Genomic DNA, 27,292 nt, shown 5'->3' on the forward strand with positions numbered 1-27,292 from the left:
TGAGAAGAACTTTGAAAAAGAAAAGCTTGAAAGCTTGAAGCTTGTAGAGCCCTTGCAGGTGTGTAACAAGATAATACAATTAATAGGACATGAATGTCAAGGCGGAGAGGCATGGACGAATGGTGCTGTGGTTTTGGGTTGTTTATAGCTCTTATACTCAGAAAACTAATGTGAGACAGAATCATGCACAAGTGCTGAGCTCTGTATCCTAATGAATAGAAAAAATCATGCATTCTTCTACTGGGCTGTCGTTATTGCTTTTAGTGCTTGTCTGTGGCATTCTCCTATATACCAATGTGTGAAGTATTTCCCTATGGAATAGATATGCTATTTAACTAATATTTGATTTATATTTTTAATCTAAAAGCAAACAAACAACAACAAAAATTATGGGCCTAATATCACTTGTAACTTTTTATTGGACTTTTGATTCAAATCCAGGCCTCACTGTGAATGTAGGTAGAACAGTTTTCCCACTGGACAGAGCATGTGTTCATCTGCTGAACCAGCTGAGATGCAAGCCCATAAGGACACTGTTAACATTTTGTGTTAGAATTCAGGTTTGATGAATCTGAAAGTTGAAATGGAAGCCTTAGGCTGTAAAGCCATAAACAAGTCAAGCCAGCATAAATTGGCTTGGCTACCATAAGAAGTATTCCCCTCCAAACCACCTGACAGTGCCACCTTAAGTGTTCATGGCTCTTTGACCTTCTAATTCACTGGCTGTATTATTGGCAGCATGGTGGCAATACAAACCTGGCGACAAGTACACAGTGCCCTTTAGTGTCTTATTGCCATGATCTTCTGTGAGAAATGAAAACTGGCAGTCATGGTAATTGCCATCAAACAAAGAATTTTGTTTGATAATAAATCTAAGAAAGCAAACCTCTGAATGTATAATCCTTTGTCTTCTCCACCCTTAAATAACACTTTACCCAGGCATCCCACATCTATCTGAAGGCTTCATAAGGGGATGAGGGTAAAAAAAAAATTACATTTTTGTTAGCATCAGGCAGCCTGGCACATATTCTTCAATTGCATGCTACAATCAAATGTGAGAATGATCCCTTTTTCCCATTGATAGCTTGCATACGTCAGAGCAGCTTCCTTGTCACAAGCCTTTCAGTTCCAAACCTTATCAATACAGATGGCCCATTTCCTGTGCAGTAATTGATCAGATGAAGGTCATAATATTACTGCATGCAAAATAGGCAGAGCCTTGTTATTTTTGTCGATGAAAATAGCCATATTAATAAAATACGTATGTTATGTTTGTAAAAGGGTAAGATTCAGACCAGCATGGACGCTGTTAGCAGGAAGAAACAAGAAAATCAAATGGTTTTGGAAGGAGACCACATTTAAACATCTTTAATTAATACCAGATTCAGACTGGAAATTTAACAAAAATATTTTAAAACACAAACTGACTGAACTTTAAGCAGTGCAGTTACAAGTCTGGTGGAGCATAAACATTCTTCTTTAATTGATTTTATGCCTCATGTGGTAGAAACTGCAGCTTAGTTTCAAAGTATTGTGTAAAGACTAAATAAGACTGAACCGTTCACTTTGGTGTTTACATTAAATAACTTCCAGCTAAAACACTAATCATCAATATTCGTTAGACATGGCTGAAAATCAAAGTTTTTTAGTAACAGCCACCAATCTTTGCCTTTTTTTTTTTTTTCTTATGTATTTCCCCTGACCCCATTAATCTAGTTAGTCAGGTTCTTCAGCATTTTTAGATGTGATGTATCACGGGACATTAAATATTTGCATAGGAGACTGCTTATAGTAAAGCCATCAGAAGGAAGCACTGTGCCAGTGCACTTCTGCAGAAAGCAGCCACCACTTCTTTTATATTCAAGTGCTGTTTGGGGCCAGCTGCTACAACAGGTTTATGGTCTCATACCTGAAGTGTTCAGAGTGTTCCCGTCCTGTGGGCTTGTAGCTTGGGTGGATCTTTTGCAAAGGCAAAAGACATTCAGTGTCTCAGGGACATCTTGGGTTTTGTCCCACTGCTACAGCAGAGACATATGACTGCAGGTGCTACTATTTGGGAAACTGCAGGCAGATTAATCTTCTCTGGGTGGGGAATAGGAGAAATAGAAAGAGGGGGGAATAAGAAGCACTTGTATTATAACACACTCTGTCTCCTATGTTGTAGAGGGGGTGGAGTGTATGAATTTTGATCAGGGGAAGTGGATGAGATTAATGACTTCAGTGGGTGCAACGTGGAGGGTTCTTTCCTTCCTCTGTGGGCAGGATGTTTAACTGAGAACTTTTCATATGAATTATAAATCACAGTGGAAGGTACAAGAGATAATTATAAAATGTTGTCAGTGTAGCAGCTAAGGATGTTAGGAACTGGTTCTAGGAGTCAAAGGACATACTTCTGTGGTCTGGCACAGTGGAGGAGTAAAAGAGCCATGTCCTGACTAGAGAAGCTGGAGTGGGTTGCTGTCAATAGAGGGAGCCTCAGATAAACACCAAATACCAGAATTTATATCAATGGAAAAAATCCTGGAACACAGACAAGGGTCTTGGCTGAAGAGTGCAATAAAATAAGGAGTGTTGAAGAAATGGGAGGAGGTAGTTCTGAGTAAGGAGATGGAAATAAAGGCCATCCACTGAGACTGAGGTATAGACTGAAGGGAAACAAAACAAAACAAAACAAAACAAAAAAAGAGAGAGAGACAAAAAAAAAAAAAAAAAAAAAAAACAAAAAAAAAAACAGTAAAAGGGAAAGAAGAAGAACTGGGTATTCCTAAGAGTAAAATCCACCAATGCAACGTCACCTATGTATCTGGTAAGGAACTCATGAGCAATGGCATAAAGGTTCTTCCAAGTCAGTTCATCAGAAAATAAACTGCAGCATGGCGCTAAAGTAATATACCATTGAGTGGTAGTGAATTGAAATAATTCATCTGTGGCATTTTCAAACATATTTTTAATATATAGTAAAAATCACAATGTGTCTGTAGGTAATTTATCCAGCAAAGAAAATCATATGTTTATACCATTAATTATTTACAACAACAAAAAAAATCCACTGCTGTAGGTTTAGCACTGCAGTTAGAGATAATAACATTTAAGAAAACAAGACTGAGATGATGATCCAGAGGGTTCTAGTGTTGCCAGAGAGTTTTATTAGTTTGCATGTAATATTACTAAAATTATTTGATCTCTCTATATGTTATTTTTCTTATGTTATCTAATGGAGTTTTTATAGACATTAATGAGCAAGGATCAGGTCAAACAATGCACATTTTACCCTTGTGAGCTGTCCCATTGACTACAGTGGGAATAGCATTATTTTTGTAAACGCTGTTCTTAGCAGGGAATGCTGAAGTAGTCCCTAATGAAGGAAATATCTTTATTAAATCTTTCATCATTTCAGTACCTACTGACCCATTCTAAGGAAAATAATTAAATTCATTTAATTATTCTACTGCCTATAAAAGACAAGTAGGAATTTGCACAAAAGGACAGCTTAATCTATAAACTGATGGCTGTGCTTAAGACAAAGAGCCCAGCAAAAACTTCTATAATATTTGTTAAGATTTAAACAACTGATATATTTAAAAATAAATAAATAAATAAATAAATAAATAAATAAAATAAAAAGTGAAGAAATCAATATGACCTGAAGAATAAATGACTCAATGCTTAATTTTACATTTCGTTTGTTGTTTTTTTTTTTTGTTTGTTTGTTTGTTTTGTTTTGTTTTGTTTTTAATATATTCATTACTGCTAATAAAATGACAAGAAAGAAAGCTTCAGTGGCAACACTGTTCAGTCAAATGGAGCTCCAGATATTTTTGTAAGGTTATTGATGTTTGCAACAAAAGCAAAACTCTTCTTTAGACCTCTCCTTCACAGAAGAAGGTTTTTAAGGGGAAGTTGGTTATTAAGCATGATGCAGTTGGTTAGAAAAAAAAAATATATATATATATATATATATGAGGAGTCCCTCAACTGGTAAATCTACAAAATATTTTCTGATTAGGAAAACCAAAGTAGGCAGTGTCTTTCTAGGCTCCATGTGCATCACTGGGAGCACTTACAGACATGAACCTGTACACCTGCACACACAATGCTCAAAAATTCTCATAGGTTCAGCCCTTAAACATAATATTTTCATAATCAAATTAAATAAAAGTATCTTTTTGGGACCCTCCTGGATATACAGTGTATAACAGCTGAGTACAAGAAATACTTCAAAGCAAACACTGAGAAACTCGTTACAGAAATTCAAATACATCTCTTCTGAGACATGTAAATTTGAGAACAAGGGATATGATTTTATAAATACACTTCAATCTTCAAATTCCATGTTAGGTAATTCATTGATCCACAGACACTTAAGTCTAACCAAACAACCATTTGCAATTACAATTTGGTTAATCATTTCACTTCCCAATGAGAAAGTTCCACAGCTGCCTGGGGGCTTGGCATTGGTGACAAACACCATGGGATCTTCTCTGCTGCTAAAAAAGATGTGTTTGTAGCTTGGGACAACTCCTGTGCATGGGCCACCCTCCTGTAAAACACACTGAAGGCAAAGTACACTAGTTTTCCATGTAGCTGGACAGTCATTTGACAGTATTCTTGGGGTTGATCTTGGTAAGTCTGTTGCATGGCAAAAGCAGCTTATTTATTTTTATATACTTCCTGCCTAAGGACAGCTGGTTTGGTTTGGTTGCTCTGGAATTAAAAATAAAATAAAATTAATTAAATTTTTAAAAAAACACCACTTTACATTATTTTAAGAAATGAAGAAAAGACGTTCAGGCTGTAGAAAGCAGTCTGAGACTGACAGATATGCAGGTGCAGTTGTGGAATAATGTACTTCAGCTCCAGAGCAGGTGAAAAAACAACTTATCATACTGTTGACCAGAGGGTTAGTTATACTACCGCCGCTAGTCACAGTCCTTCAGAAAATTGGTGTTCAGAAATATGTTTGTTAGGCCAGGTCTGGGCACATGTGGTCTAGACAGGGAAATCTTACCTGCTTACAACAGCTTACACCACTTCTTGTTTTTATCCTTTGTACCTCTTACAATATGTATATTTTAAATATACCTGTTTAAACATGTACAGATGTCTGACATATAATCCAGTATTTTGGTTTAACAGAGCTGAGTTAAACTAGATTTCATTAATTGCTCATCTGAAATGTTTTGGGTAAAGAAAACACACATAACCAGTAATATTTGATGATGTTTGTACCCAAGTCGTGTAGCACTACTGGTAGGTGTTACGTTGCCAAAATTTCCTTTACTCAGCCCGTGGTAGGAATCCTGATTTTTTACAGATTTCCGTGCAGTTTGCTCACACAACAGCATAAGCTTCTGGAGCAGCAGGCTGCTGTTCATCCCTGTGCACCAGCCTGTGTAGGGACATATGACAAGTTTGTTACACAAACACAAGAACAACACTTTTGAGTTAAGTGGAACTGTCAACATCCATTAAGTTATTTAAGTGTGTAAATGCTGCAGTCTCAACCCCTAGAGACTGTATATTACTATTCAGAGTGTTGGTTTTTATTTCAGTGGGTTTTTGTTGTTTTTGTTTTTTCTTCCAGTTTTTCCAAAGCTATTCATGATGGAAGTATAAATATCTGTCTAAACAACAGTACTCTGTATTACAGTTGTGGTTGGTGTATCCTGTTCTTTCTTTTTGTTCATTTTTCTGAATGGAGGAGAGTTTAATTAAATGTTTTGGGGATAGACATTTACCCTGTACTCTAAGACAGAAATGAAGGTGTCCATCAAGGTATTTCCATGTCTGTTACCGGGTACAGTTCACAGAACAAACCCAGTGACCCTTCTACTCATCAGGATTTTCCCAAAGAACATCTTGCATGCAGAAGTAAACTCCAGAGAAATGCTCTTTCCTTTCAGGAGGAGACTTTCAGTTCCTTTTTGTCTCCTTCACTGTTCTGCTCACCTTTCTGTTCTGGCTTCATAGTGTCAGTGATTCTCTTGGCCTTTGGAGTGCCAAGCTTGACTCCATATGAACACGAAAGAGAAATGTCCCTCAGACATAAGTCAGAAGTGACATGAGGTGCTCTTGGTGTCCAGCCTGCACAGGCAAAGTGCCAGCCTGCAGCACAGAGAGAGAGGAGAGTCATCTTGTGATTTTATGTTCTAGATCTTTTTTTTTTTTTTTTTTTTTTTTTGGGGGGGGGGAATTACATTCTTAGGATAAAGTGTAAATAGACCATTTTTTGTGTTAATTTAATGAATCCTAATTTGCTGTCACTTTCTAGAGAACTCCTTCTTGATATCTTTCTACCAGTTTGCAATTCACTAAAAATCTTTGGAATGGAGAAGTTTATTCTTCTTCAGCCAGAAGTAGGAGTTGACTCAAAAGATGGGAGGCAAACTGCTCTGGTTTGTGTTACAGGGATCAGACTGAGTGCTACCTTCTTGCCTTACAGCCTGTGAGCTGGATTCACACATTTCAAAAGGTCATGTTTATTCCCTTTCCACACAAAAAGTAGACCATGCAGTAAAGTCACTGTGATCTCTTCTTAAAAATAAAACAAAATTTAGCATGGTCACTATCAAGGGATTATGACTAGCCTCTTAACAGGCCAGCATGCTCACTTTTGGTCTGCTGTTACAATAAGGTGTGTAAGCAGTCTTACCTAAGCTTAAATGAAAGGTAACCATAGAGGTTGCTTTATTTCCCTCACCTGAAAAATGCTTTTTTTCTTTCATCCTCTTTCATGGTTCTAAATAATTAGATTAAAGTCTCAGTAGAAATTAGTTTGCTAAGAAAAGTATGGCTGGATCACTCAGTACTGGTTGTAAGTTCGTAAAAATCTTTAATGCTATACAAAAAGAGCAAGCTCTATGGCTTTTCCTAGGTTACTGCCACCTGATATGTTCATACCATAATAAAACAGTTTAGCAGGACTCTTTAGGCACCAAAGTAAATTGTCTTTCCATGCATTCCAAAGCGTTCTCCCTGTGTTCCCCCACAAACCTCTTTTTATGCTTTTTCACTTTTCTTTTCTTTTCTTTTTTCTTTTCTTTTCTTTTCTTTTCTTTTCTTTTCTTTTCTTTTCTTTTCTTTTCTTTTCTTTTCTTTTCTTTTCTTTTCTTTTCTTTTCTTTTCTTTTCTTTTCTTTTCTTTTCTTTTCTTTTCTTTTCTTTTCTTTTCTTTTCTTTTCTTTTTCTTTTCTTTTCTTTTCTCTTCTCTTCTCTCTTCTCTTCTCTTCTCTTCTCTTCTCTTCTCTTCTCTTCTCTTCTCTTCTCTTCTCTTCTCTTCTCTTCTCTTCTCTTCTCTTCTCTTCTCTTCTCTTCTCTTCTCTTCTCTTCTCTTCTCTTCTCTTCTCTTCTCTTCTCTTCTCTTCTCTTCTCTTTCCTCTTTCCTCTTTCCTCTTTCCTCTTTCCTCTTTCCTCTTTCCTCTTTCCTCTTTCCTCTTTCCTTTCCTTTCCTTTCCTTTCCTTTCCTTTCCTTTCCTTTCCTTTCCTTTCCTTTCCTTTCCTTTCCTTTCCTATCTTAAGATTTTGTGGGATTACACTGCAGTGTAGATGAAAGAGTAGGAAAACAAAAGCATATCTGTTTGGCTTTTTACTTCTTTTTATTCTTGCTGCTTGGTTCTATTATAACTGAATAGTATCCAAGATTCAAAGCCACTCATCTTTCATCAGCATATTTAGTGTGTAATTCTTACTTCTTTTTGCTTCCTCCTGAGATAAGCTACCAAAATACATATTTTCTATGTTTTTATCCTACCTGCAAATCAAAAGGAGGCTTGCACATTTAAATTCACTTGCCTTCTTTCCTGGCCTAAGTAGACCTTTAAGATGATCTATAAGTACAGTCTAGTGTTCTTTTGAGTTCTTGTTATTCTTTGACTTCACAAACATTGTGTTTTTTAAAAAACACTTATCTTGTACAAAACTGGTGGACAGCCTTATAGTCAAAAGGCAAGAACATGAACAGATGGCAAGCTGCTGACCAAAGACTCCATTGTAAAATAAAGTTGAGAAATGGGAGCATGGGCTCTGTCAAAGACATACACACACACACACACACACACAAAATTAAAAATTAAAAATTAAAATAAAAATAAAAATAAAAATAAAAATAAACAGGAGCTAGTGCTAAGATCTGTAGCTGCATTACCACAGGCAAGCAGTGATTTTTCTTCTTATGGTGGACAGACAGGACAAATCACAAATCAGGCTCACAAGACAGGTCACAGATCACTAGTCCCAACAAGGGCTGATAATGTTACAAGCTTTTCAAGATAATGCCACCATCAGGCATCCTTCCCATTAACGCCTCTTTTCTCAGAAATTAATTTAGAAACCTCTGTGTCTTCAAAGTCACAGCTGTCACGTAGCTGTCAGACTTTGCCTAGTTGTAGTTGTTGAGCATCATGAACTGAATTGTCAGCAGAATCCAAAGTTTCGTATTGATAGTGATTACAATAAGGTAAAATATACTGCTTTGTTTTTCCATCATGGTACTGAATTTACGCTAATTATATTATTCTGAACTGATTTTTAAAACTCAATAAATTTGATACACTAGTTGCTAAGGAAAAGTGTCCATAGTTATTATGATTACTTTTCTTACAGTACACTTTTGAAATTACTCATCAGCGGTGCAGAGTGCTCCTACACAAGGACCCCTAATCAAATTGTCTGATTAGGTGAAATTCTAGACTTACAGCAGTTTCTTCATGCCAAATTGCAGTAATAATTGTTCCATCACTTCTGCTCAAGGGAATCTCTCAAATGCTTCAGATATAATTTCATTTCTAAACTGACTGTATAATTAAATAATGCAGTATAGCCAGCAGTAATCTTTCTCCAAATTTAAATGTAAATATTATGGGTTACCAACAGGAGCCATAGCATCCCTAATTGGCTGTGGCTAATTATATATTATGTCTAAAAAATGTTAGCATTAAGGTTGCAAAGTCAAGCACTTACAAGTTAGGCAATGTCAGAATTAACGTTGCCGAGGCAACTTCAATTTTCCTGCCATTTGTTTGCATGCATGTTACACTTTTTAATTACACAATCATGCTGTTCTTTTATTCTTCTTAAGTCCCCTGCCTCATTCAGTAAACTGGTAGTAAGTGAAGATTTCTTTTTATCTTTCTCATTAAGAGCATGGCTCCAAGCCTTGTTTAACTCAGATTATCCAAGCCTTGCACAGCAAACATATTTTTATTCATCTATTCCTCTGTGTTTCTAGGATGCTTTTGGTGTATCTGAGCATTGTATCCAAAAGAAATGTGAGTGTCAGCTTGCCTAACTTCCCATTTAGGGAGGGCTGGAGTTTAAGCAATCCATATTGGTGATAGGAATGCAGGGTACTTAAGCGATAAGAAGCGAGGAATGTGAAGCATTCACATGAATGAGATCTGCAATGGAGCACTAGACTAAGACACACATGCCACCAGCAAGCCTCCCTATGACACATCCATGCAGGTCCATATGAAAATAAATCATTTTCAAGCAATTCTGTACAACCTAGTAGCATCACCATTCTGTTTTTATGTCTGACAAATGTTTATACAAAGTTGCCAAAATGCTAACCAATCACAAGTGCTTTGTGGTGATTTTTATGAAATTGCATTTCCCAGTCTTGCTATTCCAAGTATTCTTGCTCTGTACTTCTGCAACTGACTTAGTGACAAATGCTCAGGTCTGCTGCAACAGTGCTGAGCTTGCTGGTTGTAACACCCTGGCCAGTTAGCTCAATAATTCTGCTGGGGAAAGTGAGGCAAAACATTGCTCAAGCAGCTTGCTCAGCGTCATGTATACCAGATGCTGAAGCTGGGACATAGGCCATTTCTCCAAGGCTGTGAGCTCTGACAGTCTGATAATCCTTCTGCCTTTCGGTCTTCCTACAGTCTCTATATCCCATCCAACTTTTGCAAAAACAAGACTCTAAACAGACAATTCCTCATCCTTGACTAAACCTGGACTCACCCTCACTGCAGCCCCATCTGGCATAAAAAGTGAGATGTGGTCATGAAGAAGAAAGAATAGCAACTTGGGTTTTATAACAAAAAAATATTTCCTGTGCTTTAAAATTTAAATTTTAAAATCCATCTCCTGTCATAGATCAAGTGGTATGGTGCACCTTTTACTGTTTACATAGTAAGAAACATGTCTGAACTGGGAAGGCCAGGATCCAGTTCCTTCCCGTGTCTTCTTTAATATAGGCATCACCGATCACAGTCTTGAACCAGCACTATTGCAGTGTTTGTGAGTTTGAGTTTGGAGCCATTGATCTTCTAACTTGACACAATAAGATATAAATTTATTTTTTTAATATTATTATTTTTTTTGAAAACCCCTGAAAACTGGATTCTGCCATGTAGCACAGTATCAGCCAAAAATGAATGATTAAAGCAAGTGACTTAATTTACTGCGGTTTAGACTTTTAGGTTGTAATAAATAGGTAAGCCATGTACAGATTTTAATCATGTTTTCAAATTATATTTAAAAGGCATCCCAAGAGAAAGGTGGAGTTTTTTTGGTTGGCTGTTTTTTATTATTATTATTTTGTAGATTGGTTGGGTAGCTCAGGCAGTAAAAACAGTTGCATTCTGCTTAATAACAATGTTGTGAACTGAGAGGGCATAAACGGGGCTACACCCAACCTGGTCCCTGGTGACCCAGTGGGGAAATGTCTGCAGTGCATTACAGTCACGTAGGAAGTCTCCTGTTAGCCTGCAGCTGTGGTTCGTTGTTCTGGACCTGACTGTTTTGGTTACTCCCAAATCCTGTTTGAGGTCCCTATGTCCTTTATTTAATTCCAAAGATGCATGCGCATTTCAGCAGGTATATAGCTCAATGCTCATTTTGATTTTTAATTCGCTGTTATATAACTTATTTCTTATCTAATAGATAATTACTGTATACTCAGAATTTGTATTAAGATGCATTTTGTTGGTAAGTAGAGTTAATAAACCATGGAGCAAAACAACATTTAAACATGTTTATTAGTTATATTAGATAAGCCGTGTACATAAGAAGAAAGTAAATTTGTAAAACATTTTGCATTCAAATTAATTAAGCAAGGGAAATAATAACTGTAGTTAATGAAATTGAAGGATTAGTTAATGAAATTGATGCATTGATTCTGGTCACTGAGGGCCACATGCTGTGTCTTGTATGTGTTTGATATAATTAGGCATAAAACTGTCAGTGTGCTTGGACACTCTTGAGTAAATACCTCAGCAGGAATTTATCTGTAACTTTACATGCCCAACACCTTCTGCAAATCTGTCCATATGCCCTTTGCATTTTTAGAATTAGTGGATCTCATTCTCTGCCACCTGAATTAAGAAAGAAGGAAAAGAAGGAAAGAAGGAAAGAAGGAAGGAAGGAAGGAAGGAAGGAAGGAAGGAAGGAAGGAAGGAAGGAAGGAAGGAAGGAAGGAAGGAAGGAAGGAAGGAAGGAAGGAAGGAAGGAAGGAAGGAAGGAAGGAAGGAAGGAAGGAAGGAAGGAAGGAAGGAAGGAAGGAAGGAAGGAAGGAAGGAAGGAAGGAAGAAAGAAAGAAAGAAAGAAAGAAAGAAAGAAAGAAAGAAAGAAAGAAAGAGAAAGAAAGAAAGAAAGAAAGAAAGAAAGAAAGAAAGAAAGAAAGAAAGAAAGAAAGAAAGAAAGAAAGAAAGAAAGAAAGAAAGAAAGAAAGAAAGAAAGAAAGAAAGAAAGAAAGAAAGAAAGAAAGAAAGAAAGAAAGAAAGAAAGAAAGAAAGAAAGAAAGAAAGAAAGAAAGAAAGAAAGAAAAAAGAAAGGGAGAGAAAGAGAGAGAGAGAAAAAAAAAAATCCCATTCTTCTTGATCCCATTTTTAGACTTCGACAGATTATTCCAAGTAGAATAATTCTCAGTAGAATTCAGTAGAATTTCTCTCAGAATTTTCAAATACAACTAAAAATTATAGTTCTCTGTAAGGTGGTGCCACTTCACTCAGTGACCCAGGTGATCCTTTATGTGTTATGTACTTAATGGGATTGAGGTTGTTATTTTTCTTAACCCTAGAGACTGGAAGAATTTGCAGTTTGGGCAGCAGGAATAATAATATTTGCACTATTGTTAAAAATGAAGGAAATAAAGTATGTGCATATGGGTGTTTCAGTATATGACAATGTGACATAGTTGGAGTACAGCATAAAATAGACTCATTTAACAGCCAACATTACTGCAGTTTCCTACCAAACTCCCTACACAATTAAAACAAAAAGCTCCTAACTGGAAAAAAAAAATAGGACATGTTGCATAGTTTTATTACAGTTAAGTCATTTAACAGATTATTAAAAGGTGGAAAGTGGTAAGTGGAAGAGATGGATTCAAGCCCATATTCCAACCTGAAAATAATGCATGGAAAGATTATCACTCTGAAGCATTCTGGCAGTTTATTCCATTACTTTATATTCTGACAAAGCTAGCTTGCTATTTGACATGTCTACAACCAGTACATGGAGAAAAAGTATACCAAATCTCATTTAAAATTATTGCTAGCTGTAATTCTAAAAACATTCTAAAACAAAAAATTATTTCTTTATCTATATAGTACATATTGATAGATGAAAGCCAAAATAACTCTTATCAACAGCCATTTCAGATGGTGGTGGATAAACTGAAATTGTTTAGCTTCATTAAAAAAAAAAAAAAATAGAATAGTCTAATTAGCAACATTTTTTGCACTGATTTACAGTCAACTGTTGTTCGTTGTACTTGCAACAGAGGAATGTACATGGATTGTTGGGCTCTGCTGTGCTCTGCAGCAATGAGAACCAGGAGCCAGCATTTGCATTTCAGTGGATTACTCTGGATTCACAGAATTGTAACTAAAAAGACATTAGCCCAGTGTTTGTTTTCTAAAGTGAGGCTGGGGCTAATCCAGGTCTCACGGAAATGTGGGATTTCTGCCACAGGTTTTGGGCAAGAGTCCCACTTTCAGTGGAAAGTGATCTTTTTGTCCATTTGAGCTCTGGATACATAAGAACTGATTGAAAATTTGGTTACTGAGCCCGTAAATCTTCTAACTCAATTCCTCTTAAATGTTTAGGCACTGCTATCAACAAAAGAATTTCCACAAAGTCTAATTTGTTGTTCTGTAAGTGTCTGCTAATTACATAGGTTTTCGATGAGCTACCTCGACTCTGGGCTGGCTGCCTCAGGAAGCGGAGTGTTAGATTAGCAGTGCTCTTTCTATTATATTACCAAGTGAACATGCTTTCTGTTTAGGGTTAGTCATGGAATGGTATTTATTTTTGAAAATCATACCACATGTTCCCAACACTTTGTTTGCACAGCTGTAAGAAAAGATAACTGAATGGAAAGAATAGGCTTTCAAACAAGAAAGAATCACCTTCCAAGACAGCCATTTCACTTTCTTTGTAGTACAACAGCATCTGTATAGCTTTGTATTGGACGTACTTGTACATCAGAAATTAAAATCAATGTTTTTCCTATTATGTGGCATAGCTTAGGTTTCAGTTTAACAATACCTGCATATCTGCTCTGTGTGGCTGTACAAATAACACAATTTTTTCACAGCTTGAAAAGTCATTTTGGCATTACTAATTGTCATCAGTTTTCTCATGTACTGTAAGTCCATAAGCAACCATAGTAATTCTACACCAACAGCAGCTGTATAGATCTCTTATTAACTCTAAACAACAGGTTATAATGTATAGTTTGTTATGAAAATAATTCAATTTTACTTTAAATATATACTTTTTTTCTTTTTAGAAAAATTAAGAAATTTTAGTAGCATATATTCTTCAAATAAGGTTCACAAATATGAAATAAAGCTAAAAAATATTCCAGTGAAAGAACTGAATTTAAAAGAATGGATGCAATTAAGTGCAAGACAATAGTCTTTTGGTGAAATGAAGTGAAACCATTCATAACCTATGACCCTAATGGCTGCCCTCACATGTGAGTGGTGGATAGCCTTTATCCCAGAGAACACATAGTCTGCAACAGTCACTTCAACACAGACAGAGCTCTGATCATTGAAGAAGATCCTGATAACAAGGTGAAATGATCAGGTTCAATTTTGGAAGAATAACATAGGAAATTATTTTCCTTATTATTTGTGTTAATTTATTTACTCTATGAGATTAAAGAAATTAGATTAACATATTATCCTAACTAAGGAGGACTTGATGGTTGGGAGGTTTTGGTTTTTTAATTTGTCTAGGTGATTAATCTATTTTTATGTGGGTTGATATATAAGAATTAAGACCATAAAGAACGGTTTATGTTTAAAACCAATTTTTAAACAAGGAGTAGTTCATAGAAGTTGTGTGCCTTGATTAATTCTATTTTAAAATGCTGGATCTCGTCTCTTTCTTTCTTTGATTCATGACATTTTAAAAGGAAAATACATATTCTTGCTTTTTCAACACCTACAGTTTCTTAAATCTGAAAGAACTCCTATAGATTGAACTGAACATAAAATACAATAAAGAAGTACTCTGCACTAGGAAAAGAGATTTTGGCTGTCAAAAAACAGCATATCAGTCCAACAGTTTCAGTTTCCAGAAAAATTACACTTTTGCAATAGTTTTACTTCAACTTCAAAAATAATGTATGCCAAGATTTGCCCTGAAAACAAATTGTGATCAGTTCTGAGAGGCTTTTTTAATAATAGCTATTAGATTAATTTATATGTGGAAGGATATAAAATCTGATATAAATTAACAGGAGAGAAGGCAGTTTTTTGTCTAGTTTAAATACCACATAATCAAACCTTTCTTTGCTCATAGCCTGGGAGCTCATATTCAAGTTTAGAGTGTCTTCATTTTCTGTGTAAGTGTTAAGAATCAGAAAAGCAAAATCTTTCTTTAGACAGGCAACTCCTTTTTAGTGTCTGTTCTCCTCCTCTTTGATCTTCCAGAGCATTTAAAACAGCATGGCATAATTTTTTCTGCACCCTTTCTAACCCCTTCTCTCCTTAAAAGCCAGGATAAAATCTTCTACTTAAATACCATGATTTTACTACATTTGGACCAAGAGACAGAGGGCTGAATGTTCTTCTTCAGAAAGCTGACATCTACATCAAGTCACTTTTGGGATAGTGGCTTCACTTCAGTCCCCTTTTGGGAGTCAGAGACTACTCCAGCTCTTTAGTCTCATTTACCTGCTAATGATGCTCTCTGCTCATTATTATTTCCACAGTTTTTATACAGACAGTGGCTGCCATTTCCTCATGTGGTACTCTGTCTTATGACGGATATGTCAATAGCCATCCTTTTGAGAAGATGATTCTGAAACATTAGTTTTATGCAAGAGAGCAGGAGTTTGTTCTTTTTTTGAGAAATAAGGTGAAAGTAAATTGACTTGATTAGAAAGTGGGATTCAAGTAATTTTTATTCACTGTAGGATTCAGTTCATATCCAGGATTTTCCTTCATGCTATCCTGTGGCTTCTGATGCAGGACCTGTGTGGTGGGGTTTCTTGCTTGCTTGCCTCTCAGGTTCTTATGAGTGACGGTATCATAAAACTGGTCTTCAGCAAACACTGCTGCAGAGTGCTGAGGTGAGGAGACCCTACCAGCATTTGTCCAGTTCTTAAGAAACTATGGTGTAGCTCTGGCAGAACTCTAGACATCGCTTGCTGGCTTTGCAGGCATGGTTACTCAAGAGGTACTATATTCAGTGCCAGTGCTAAGATCTTCTCCTTTGCAATGTCTCATAGGTTTACTGAGGGAAGTGAAGCAACAAGAGCTATGAGTTTGGTGTTATAAAACCATTCTTGCTTCTCAGAACAATTCTCTGTCTGTTAGATTGGCTTATATAGGGGATTTTCAAGCTTAGAGACTGCTGCTGCCCCTTTTCACCTTTGATTATTTCCATTAGAGAAGAAATCAATGATAGCCAATAATTTCTTTGGCACAAAAAGTTTGGCAGCCTCAGGCATGTTTGGCAATGTCTTTGCTTATAGAGCCAAGCCCAGCTGTCTCTTCAAACATCAGCCTATTTGATACCTTTGCGGTTTTCTTGTCATTAATACTTTTTGGACAACATCTTTCTTTTCCCTTCTGTGTATTGCTTTTTCCCTGTTCTCAGGCCTCTTAGTTTGCACTCTCAAAAAACTTTTATCCCCTTCGCTTGTGTTTTGAGTGGCTCTTTTATTATTTTTCTATTCAGACTCCAGGGAAAGGTTTAATTCTTTTTTACATTTATTCAAAAGCGAAAGCAGCTTCCATGCCTATCAGTGTGTGATTGTCTCTCGCCTGTGCCATAGCAATAGGTAGAAATTGCTAGTAGTAATATTTGTGAAAGCCTTTGAAATTGAATTATTCAGTGGAAGATCACTGAACTTCCAGAACAATTCACAGTCAAATCAATTAACTAAGGCAAAGACTAGACATTTTACTCTGCCTCTTAAGATATTTTAGGGCCTTTAGTCAATCTAGTCAGAAATGTTGGCCAACCTGTGAGAAATCAAAGCCCATAAAGCTCATAAATCAAACCACTGGTAGACTCAACAGAAGGATTCATCTTTCTTGGCATGTCCCAAAGTGTGGAATGGACATAGGCTGTAAAGGAGAAACATGAGATTGACACAGACTTGTTAGAACTTGTGTATGGGCACATTTGAGGTGAGGTGTGAAATGTTGGTAGTGCCATTCAGTATCCTGGATTGCAGATCAATCTGTGGGCAGCTCGGAAAAGGTTGTGCCTTATCGGACAGTCTGTTGTATGTGAGGTCACAGTGTTTGGCTGCTATCTCTTCAATTTGTTCCTTATCTTCACATGAATTGTTATAAAGCAGGCCCTAAATGAAATCAATTCCTAGAGCTGTGTAGTTTGTTGTTTGTGTTTTGGTTTTTTTTGTTTTGTTTTGTTTTCTACACCTGAGAATCTGCAAAATACAGAAACTCCATAAAATTAATAGTGGCCCCAACTGCTCTGTATGATGCACTCCCTGTTTTATCTTTCAGAAGATGGAGTAAAAAATCTGGGCTTAGTTTCAATTTTCCAGACTATATTTCCAGCTTCTAGTGGGTTTCAGGTACTACTGAGATCATAGAATCACAGGATGGTTTGGATAGGAAAGGACCTTGAGGATTATCTGATTCCACCCTCCTACCACAGGCAGGGACACCTTCCACTAGACCAGATTGCCCAAAGCCCCACCCAGCACCTCCAGGGATGGGGCATCCACAGCTTCTCTGGGCAATCTTTTTCAGTGTCTCACCACCCTTATAGTAAATAACTTCTTCATACTGTCTAATCTAAATCTACCCCTCTTTCTTTTAAAACCATTACCCCTTGTCCTTACTGATGTTCTTGTAAACTAGCATGCACAGATCTAGTACTTCAAATTTTTACAACAATCAGCATCCTTTGTAAGAACAAAGACCAACTATTGTCACTGAGCAGGAAGTCAAAATCTATTATTACAATTGAAAGAAATTAGATAAAATTTTCTGACAAAAGCATATGTTCCTATGATTGCTTGAAGGTAGAAAATGATGTATTAGTCAGTTAAAATCAGAAAATGACAGCACAAATCTGGTAGATTTCTTCACTCCCTTACACTTCCATTGATTTCCTGGCTAAGTGGTAGAATGTTATAAACATCTGCACTTGACGAGCTCTGACCCAAATATTAACAGGAGTGATAATGCTTCTGAAGATGAAATCTATCAGCAGAAATACTTTTTAATATAAAATATCTTTTTGGCCACAACTATGGGAACACAATGAGGTCTGTAAAGGAGCACAAATGCTAATTCAGGCCATCTACCTAAGGTGCATGCCAGGTTCAACTTGGCTCAGAATTTTCCAGCACATTTAATTAATCTGTGCTGAAGAATCACTGATGTTGAAGACCTCAAATGACCCCATCTGCCTCTTTAGGCAGTCTGTCCTGCTGTTTTCACGGTTAGAAAATATTGCCTAATGTCCATCCCCAGACATCTTGGTGTAGATTTCTTTCATGCCCTCTCTTCTTCAAACTGATCTTATTATAATGCTGGAAGGGAGGTGAGAGAAATAAATGAAGTGATTTTGGAGGCAGGAAAAAGCACTTTGTGTGGATGCAACCTTTTCTGGAAAAGCTGAGTTTTTGCAGGTACCATTTCTATTTCTTTGAGAGACTGGAATCACCTCTTCCAGCCAAAACCACAACTGCCCAGATTGGCATAGCTGTCCTAGCAAACCACTGTCGGAACACATCTGACCTAAGCACACATTCAGGTAGTGTCAAGGTACTATATTTTTGGCTCCACATTGACGTTTTTGCTTGTAAGTAGAGAAGGACTTGTGGGTGATGTGAAGACTGGAGGCTGTCTTGGGCATAGTGATCATGAATTAATAAAGGTTTTGTTTCTTGGAAAAGTAAGGAGGAGGTTTAGCAGAATTGCCACCCTGGATTTCCAGAGGGCAGACTTTGGGCTGTTTAGGAGGCTGGTTGACAGAGTCCCTTGGGAGGCAGTCCTGAAGGGCAAAGGAGTGCTGCACTGAATTTGATAGAACTCCTGGGCTCATACCTTAGAAGAACTGAGAACAGCAAATCCCCTTTGCTTGAGTCCTTCCATTATACCAATGGACAAGGGATTGTACTGGGCTGTATTTCATGTGAAAATGTGTTAAAATTATAAATATTGACAAAATGATGAAGTAAGCTTGATATTTACCATATTATGGGGAAGAAATGCTGGCCATAGACACTGAGGCAGAAGCAAATTGTACTCACATATAATTTCTCCAGAGGATATTCCTGGCCAGTCCCAGATACATTAAGATTTGGGAGATCTGGATTTATCCTTCCTGCTGTGAATGCCACATTTCCCCTTCTTTTCAGTTCTGGCTGAAGGAATTTCTAGACAGCACTGAGGAGGGTGAGTTTGCACACCACAGGAACTTCACGAACAGGCCATTTCAAAGCACAATTCTTGTCACTGCAGTTCAGGGGCTGACATAAGTCTTCATGGCTGGAGATGATGCTGTCCACATCTGTTTGCCTTGTGCAATGACATGCAGAGTTTCAGAACAGTTGCTTAGGTTTCAAAGCAACATGCTTATATTTTTCCTTCACCCTACCCATTATGTGTGAGCAGAAATATTCCCTCTTCTGTGGGTTTTCAGAAGCACTTTGTATATTTCTGTCTTTGTGTCCAGATAGAAAATAAAGAATGCCAAAGCAAAGTAGGGTGATGCCCATTACACTGACATCGGGGGTATGTATTTTCCCTTCTTACATTAGATTGAGTTGAACAAATTAAAATGTAATGGTGTGCAAATACAGCAATCTTACAGCTGAGATGTGCCCATGTTTTCTTAGTTTTCACGTTATGGTCTCAGCATGTGATGTTTGTGTGCTGCTCTAGTCCACATTTTACTGCTTTCTTTTTAAATGCTGGCAAATGTTTCTAAAGATGCTAATGCTTTTGGGAGGTCACAGACTTTGGTTATTCAACTGGGCCACCCTTGAGGTTGTGACTCAGAAGTTTCTGAAGCTATGTTGATGGAAAAAATCACGGAGCTCCTTTTTTGTCCTCCCCGTAGTATACACTATCACAACAGTAGAGATCTGGAAACTGACAGTTCAACATCTGGAACGAAGTCCCTACCAAATTGTAAGAAACTGTACTTAAACCAGAGAATTTAGCCACTTAGAAACCATGAGGGAGTTCTGTTGACTTGTAGAGCTGAACAAACACAATCATGCTGTGCTCTATTTCTAAGTGTTTTGACATATCTTCAGCTGGTATAAGTGAGCATCATCAGTGAAAAAATATATATATATTAAACTCTTGAATACTGCATATTCTATATGTATTTGGCTACATATCAATGAAGTTTTTAAGCCAAAAAAAAGTTCAGGCATATAACTGTTGTTGGTTCTAGCATTGTAACTAATGTGCATTTAATTATCCTTCTTAAGTGTACTATAGATTTGATTATTTTCAAGTACTTTGATTTATTTATGTTTTAAAGTACTGGAGTTTTGTTGTTGTTGTTGTTGTTGTTTAATTGGAGGCTATCCTTTCCAGACAACACTAGGTATCATTTACATCTACGACCTTTTCCTCAGTGCAGGACAGACTTGGCTAAAACACTTCAGATGCTCTATTTTATGCATCTAAAAATAGCATGAGGTCCATTTACCCACCAAGCACAGGCAAAAAGCAAGCTTCCCCTCAGCCACTTGATGTTATCTTCAGCTTCAGGATGTTACCTGACACACACACCCCTGCCCCCAGATCGCTAAGAAACTAAAACCAAAATGTTGCAGCAATTATAGATCTTCTAGTAATTTATTTCTGGGAGGTTTATTGGGCTGAATTTGTATGGTATCCATCCAGTGCTTTATCTGGTGGCTAGTTTTCCCAGCATAACTGATAATGGTATCACAGAGTAGCATACTTCACAAGATCAATTTTTATCTGTGTTTTATTTTCAGGAAAATAAGTGTTTACAGGTGTTTTTTATTTTATTTTTTTTTTATTTGTTTTGTTTTGTTTCCTAACAGGTATTACTAGAGAAATGGGTAAGAAGTCACTGGGGCACCAATACACATTGAACCTGTAGTTGTAATGTATGTGAAAGGCATTCCTGTTATGTAGTGGCTTTTTTAAGCATCACCACCTGTGTCACACTCATTGCAGGATTTCTGAAAAAATCCCTTGTACTGTTAATTGATATTCCCTAAGTACAGTCATCATGAGATAGGGTTATTTGTTCAGGTGGAGCCAGTTCTGGTCCTCTTATTCACGGAAAGATACTACTAACTACAGCTAGTCTATAGACAGAGTTTTCTGAAACACCAAATAACACATGCTAACAAAGAAATTCATTGCATCACTAATTTGGTTGGTAGGATCACCAAGCATTAACTTGTCATCCTGGTGAAATCTGTTTTACTCTCTTGTCACCTGTTGGTTACTACTGAAGTCTGAGGGACAAATATTCTTCTGAGACACAAAATGCAATAAAGTGGCTTCTCCACAAACCATTAGTTAAGAAAAAAAAAAAAAAAAAAAGTTGAGGGAAGAAGAGACAATAGTGCACAAAATCCTAAAATGCTTGACTTTTTTGTTTGTTTGTTTATTTTTAGTCTTGGAATTGAACCAGGTGATTATTCCCACTTATGGAACGGTGCCAGAGCAACAAAACCTCCATACTCCAGAATGGGTGGGTACTCCTTTGTTTCAACTATAAGTAGCGATAATTTTTTCTCATATACAACAGATAGAGCTGTTCTAACAGAATACCTTTCCATTGCATTTTCAGTATATGCAGTTCATCTGCAAGACTGAATCTGAGTTGCTATATCTCTACTTCCCTAAACATACCTGAAGTCATTGGCTCAGGTGTGAAAGTACAGGTTGACACAGTCACCAAACTCAATTAAAAGTGACAGATCACTAGATTAGTTACAAATACATATTTGCCATAAACCGATACACACTTAAAGTTTTGTGTATGCATGTATAGGATTTCTGTACATGATCCTATATCTATAAATATAGGATCACACACTCTACATATAAACACATATACCTTATAAATTCAGACACACTGAGGTATTTGTTGGCCAGCAAGTGAGTTTAGGACTTTTTTTCAAAGAAAGCTTGAAGACAATAAGAAATGCCTTGCTCCAGTCAGAGACTTAGGTAGCAAAACAGGAAGAAGACGTGGAGGTCTCTATTCCCTTAGTCAAATTTAAAGTTCCCCAGCTCACCTAATGTTTTCTGCAGCTAACAGGCTACTGGCTCTAGCTGAAGATCTCCTGCCTCAGATCTCATTTATCTCTAAAGACTAGCTAGTTGACTCCAGCAAAACTTACCACTGGGTGCCTCATGGCACATGCTTTGGCAGTCTGATGCTCAAATGGCATGCTGATGAGTTCAATTTCATTCTTTCCCCTAGTGCCATACAAGTGTAGCCTGAAGTTGCACAGGAAGGTATAAGCCGGATTCAAAAAGGTATAAAATCATGTACTTATCCTAAAGCTATTAGAGAAGGCCTATAGAAATCAAAAAAGACAACTCTGTGTTTCATTCCTCCAATGACAGAAGTCAGTGTCATTTGCTTTAGGCATGTATTGCCTATTCAGGCTACCTCTACAAGTGGGTCAGTGTTGTGGGAGGACAAAGCTTAAAGAAACAGGTTAAACAGTGTCAAGAGTTGCTTGCTGGGCCAATTAATTTTGAGCGCCTGAGCTGGTGATGGTTTTTGCATACAGGAATCCATTCAAGAAACTGCTGCAGTGCTGCCACCAAGTAATGAGAGCTGGAGCTGGTTCCCAGACAGCACTGTCCAAAACACTGACCTGTAAACTGACTATTTACAAGTAACTGAGATGGTCTGTGCATTTCTCTCACTGATGTGTACTAAATACTATTCAAGGAATGACAGCCTGTTGATGATGATATTAGCTATCCTTTCAGTTTGCACAGAGGAGAACTGTATTGTGCATGTGGAGATATAGGTCCTGCTAATTTATTTGTGTATGAGGAGGTATGCTGTTTTCTTCATACATCCATAAAAGCATACCATACAAGAAATCAAACATCCATATTCAGGCATTTGGATTAAGCCTGCCTTGTCTTATATGCAGATACTATGATTGGAGCTGTTTAGATCATTTGTTTTTCATCCTGGCCACCAAAGAGAAAGTTCTTTTGCTTCATATCAAACTGAAATTGGAAACAGAATCATAGAAGAAAGAAACAAAGAGTTTCCATAGTGATAGAGTTTGGAAAGCAGTGAAAATGAAGGGATAGATTTAGCCCAAAGTACACCAAGGTGCACCAGAGCTGTAGGGGAGCTGCTTCAAACCTTAGCTGGAAAAGTGAAGGGTTAGCTGTCATAGTGAAGGGTTGTGGTGGTTTTGTTCCTCCCTCTGCTGTAGGAAACAAATGCTAAATCTACCAGAAACGGAGTTTCCTTCTGGGATCTGAATACCCACCTGACCCTGCCTCAGAGAATTGTGATAGTTTTCTTCATTTGATGCTGCTTTGGTCTCTGGAAAAATATTTAATCATTTTCTGGAGCATGCAGTGGAACCAAGACCTTCCATTTCCCAACTGAGGGCCCTGACTAGCATGTTATAAAAATCCTCCTTAAACTCTTTTTGTGGTTCAATGAATTTTATTTTTTATGTATTTATATGAAATGAGGTAGCATCAGAACAAACAGAGTGTCGTATACCTTGTGGTTAGAGCAGTCTCCTGTAAGCAGTCATGGTAGAATTTATTTTTATTTCTACTAAAAATCAACTGTCAAAATCAATTTTTATTTTTGGTTACTCATGTTTACCAGCAGTTGTAATTTCTGCTCAGTTTTAGCAGCATCTTTTCCACACTGCTCCTTCCACGTCACAGCCTCCTTGTCTGCCACTGGTCACTTTCAGTGGCCAGAAAGATTGAATAAAATTCACTTCCACCAAACCTGCCCATGAAATAGATGTGTGCTAATTCACTCAGGTGTAGCTAGAAATAGAAACTGAATAGGAAGCCTAACCTAAAACTATTGAATAGTTTGAAGATTTGAAGGAAGAGCTGTGCCAGTTCTCTAAACTTAGATTATGTTTTCTGGATGAAAGTATTTTGTAAATTTGATTTTGCAGTTAATCTTGGAGAAAAGGCAAAACTGAATAAGCTGTTGACTAATAACAATTATCTTGTTTTTATTATGATGCTGTCTCAAATTACAGGATCGCATGCTAAGTTTGTCACGGGATCCCTGCCCTATTCAGCACAAGTAGGATGTTAATCACCACAAAGTCCAGATTCTGTGAGGAAGGATGCTGTCTGTAATACTTCAGCAAGGTATAAATGTGGCAGGAAAATGCAGGAAAAGAATTAGAGATCTTATGACTAGAGAAACTGAATGTGGTCCTAGATAATTGGATTTTACCCTGACTGTAGTATAGGGCTTCTGTGCAAGTCTCACAAGTTTACATACATTCAACTTTTGTTTATTTGCCCAGTGTCAAAGGGGGGCTTCTGTAACCTGTTTGCATTAGCACAAAGTAGTCACATATGGGCCTGAAGCTATTGCTCTCTGAAGAGAGAGACTTTCCAAGCCCTCTAGAAAAACTCAATGTCCTGGTTTCTCAAGCTGGGAGACAGGCAGCAATTTCTGGCATAAATCTCTAGGTGCCTCATGCAGTCACTGAGTTAGTGCTGCCCGTCCAGTGGGAAGCACTAACTTATGTAGTGGGAAGGCTTCAGAGGATTCTGAAAGAGTGAATTTCCCAGCTTCTGCATCCAGAAAAGGGTGAGAGGTGCTGAAAAGTGGGTTTTCAGGGGAGTACTGTCTTCACCTTTGTTCATAATTTAGGACATTTGGTCTGCCTGTAATCAAGAGTAGCTGGAATCCCTCTTGCAGCCAGCAGTTGCACGCAAGCTCAGGCAGGAAGTCCAGTGGGTGTCTCATCTAAAGTTAGCTCCGGGGACAAGGCTTCCCAATGCCTGGCCGGTTCCCAGCTGCTTTCTGCTGACAGAAATGTATGACCGTAATGACACTCCGTGTATTTCCACTTTGTACGAAATTTTCAGTCTCTGTTTGCTTCAATTTACTACATGCCAAAAATGTCTTTGCATGTTGGGGTACAGAAAAAACACTTCTGATTGTGATCTTGCTAATAATCTCATTGTTGCTAAAAACAGAACTGACACAGCCCTCTGTTTTTATTAGCAAATGTGAGTCACAAGGAAAAATGTTAAATGCACGATAGTTTTATTGCCCTATGGAGACACATCAACGTAAGTTTCCTGTGGTATGCAAATAAATTTATATCCTGAGGTAGCAAATACTTGTGTTTGTCTTGGTGTCAGAGCAGTTGTCTGTGTTGGTCACTCAGAATGTAAAGTAATTACAGATCTTACAAAATAGCTGCTGTAATAAGAAGAACTTTACGTTTCTGTAACATTCCCACCAGATGAGCTCAGCGCACTTTACAAATAACGATGTTTTTTGATATCCTGGCAATATCACGTGTTTCTTTTTTAATTACTTGGTTGGAGAAGAAGGTTCCTGAGGCCTGTAGAAAGAAATAAACATGTCCCTAAACAGGCACAGTGACATTTTCATGGAGGTAAAACCCGCAGCTGACAGGTAACCCATGGGTGTCCCACTGGGCAGGCTCTATGCTTGAGCACAAGGACTCTCTGCAGGTACCATCAGCAGAGGCGAGTTACACAGGCTATGCTCAGCTCTCCTTTCCCAGCACTGATTTACCTCCTGCCATGCTGCGGGAACCTGTTTTGAAGCTATCTGAAAACTATGTGAGCTTGTAGACAAGTAGTTTATCCCTCCAGTAATGATTACATTTGCTGCTATTGACAGTCACACCGAAGGCTCATGCAGACAAAATAAAGTACGTCTTTTATCCTCCCTGCAGAAGAGATTCCTGTAGAATTTCTTGCTATTTAAAAAAAAAAAAAAAAAAAAAAATAAAATAAAATCAATTTAAAGTACCATGCTTGTTCAGGGTGTAGTAAGTAATAAATAACTGCAAATCCCATTCACGTAATTTTTTTCATTCTTGCCTCTGTGCTGCCCTTCCCACCATTATTCCCACCGTTTGTTTAATAATGTAATGCCCTGAGGAACCTGGAGCAGTGAAGGCTGTATAATGCCACCGCTTCTCCTCCCCTGGAATGCAGCATCACCGCTGCTGAGGGTAGCTTCAGGTCTGCTTTCATCTTCTGCCGCAGAGATCGCGTGTAGCCATGGCTACGGGCGCAGTCTCCAGAGTCAGACACGGCAACTCCCCTTCAATACCGGCAAGCCTGGTTACACATGGAGAAGGGCAGGCAGCAGCCCCCTTCCTGAGATGCTCTGAGGGGCTGAGGATGGGCTCCACCGCTGGTTTTTGGTCACTTAGTTTTGGATGCCATACCTCTGGGGACCAGGGTATGTGCTCATTGCATGCACCTCCCGTGGATGCGTGCATCAGCAGCGGTGCAGGGTTTCCCATCCTCGCTTCCCACTACATGCACCCCAGCTGCTTGCAAGGACCAGAGCTCCACGTCTATAAAACAGTACTTTTAATGCTGAGGATGTAACATCTGCATTATACACATTTCTGGGTTTTTTGTTAACAAAGACCACCACCGGTCTCATCCCTTGGAGTTAATATCCACTGATCTGCTCCCTGATGTGGCCTGAAACACAGGGGTACACCCACATGAAGGTGGACACCCTGACTCTGGGCTAGCTCATGTAGAGGTACCCAAAGTGATCCAAACAATTGCAGGTTCCTCCTGCTAATAATGCAGCTAATGGCTCCCTGTCTCACTGTGGAAGGCAAGAAATTGATGTACAGCACTTTGAGATTGTACAGCACTGCAGAGTATGTGCTAAATATCATTAGTATTTTACAGCTAAATGCATTTTTTTATTCATTAATGATGTTAATCAATATTAACCTGCTATCCACTCAGGTATTATTACAGCATTAAAGTGCACAAATGATTGTCTCCCTTAGTACTTAAAATGTGATTATGCTGAGGCTAAGAAAATTAGAAAGTGCCATAAATAGACCCCATGTTTGTTTCTTCCATAACAAAGAGGTATCAATGGGCCTGTTCATTATTTTTGGTTGTAAAGTGCTACTGATACTTAAGCAAAATTATGTATTGGAATTTCAGCCCCATTAACGTACGTGTGTGTGTGTGTGTATGCACACAAACTTGTATTCATTTGCCTGATAATAACATTTGTAATATTGTCAAATAATATTGCATATTAACAAAGCAAACATTGTCTCCAAGGAATTATTAACTTCAGTGTACAGCACATATTTTTTGTTTCCAGTTCTGTTTTTCCTCTGGTAATTACGTTGAATAATATATGATTTTTCATTACAAACTATCCAGTGGGGATTATAAGACATATCACACATCTAAGCTAATATGACTGTCAGAACTTTAACCGTTACGTTCCCTTTCACATTTTACTTCTTACTTTTAATTAAGCAACATTAAATTTTATGTTACAATTGATTTGCGTGGGTCTTAATCTTGATCTCTTAAGTATTCAGGCTTAATGAGCCAACTCTTTATTACTTTATTGATATATAAAATGTCTATTGACAGGTCAATAGGACATTGCCCTAGTAATTAAAAACAATGGAGATTACATCTAAGAAGTTAGCTCCAGGAGTATGAAATTCTGTGTATCTGGGTTCATGCAGTCCAATTCTGATTAATCTTTTGGCTGTATTCAATTATATATACCATAGTTTGATATGTATAAAAAGGTGTATGTGTATGGTTACATGCATATACTAATGTGTACAAAAACACATACGTACATAAATTCATGAG

The 27,292-nt window shown here is 37.6% G+C and overlaps 1 protein-coding gene across 5 annotated transcripts in view; it reads left to right on the top strand.

Annotated features, from left to right (window-relative positions):
• Window positions 1–27,292, top strand: part of ANO6 (anoctamin 6) — a 75,242-nt gene that overhangs the window by 5,599 nt on the left and 42,351 nt on the right. For 3 of the 5 annotated variants that reach the window (XM_072034131.1, XM_072034130.1, XM_072034128.1), the window contains exon 2: window positions 21,067–21,143. The exons of 1 other annotated variant lie outside the window; for it this stretch is intronic. In XM_072034131.1, coding sequence (XP_071890232.1) covers window positions 21,067–21,143 — 77 coding nt within the window. Of the gene's footprint in view, window positions 1–20,483; window positions 20,500–21,066; window positions 21,144–27,292 lie in introns of those variants that run through there. One more of the 5 variants, XM_038165048.2, reaches the window with a different exon arrangement.

Source organism: Anas platyrhynchos, chromosome 1 (genome assembly GCF_047663525.1).
Source record: "Anas platyrhynchos isolate ZD024472 breed Pekin duck chromosome 1, IASCAAS_PekinDuck_T2T, whole genome shotgun sequence".
NCBI classification, from domain to species: Eukaryota; Metazoa; Chordata; class Aves; order Anseriformes; family Anatidae; genus Anas; species Anas platyrhynchos.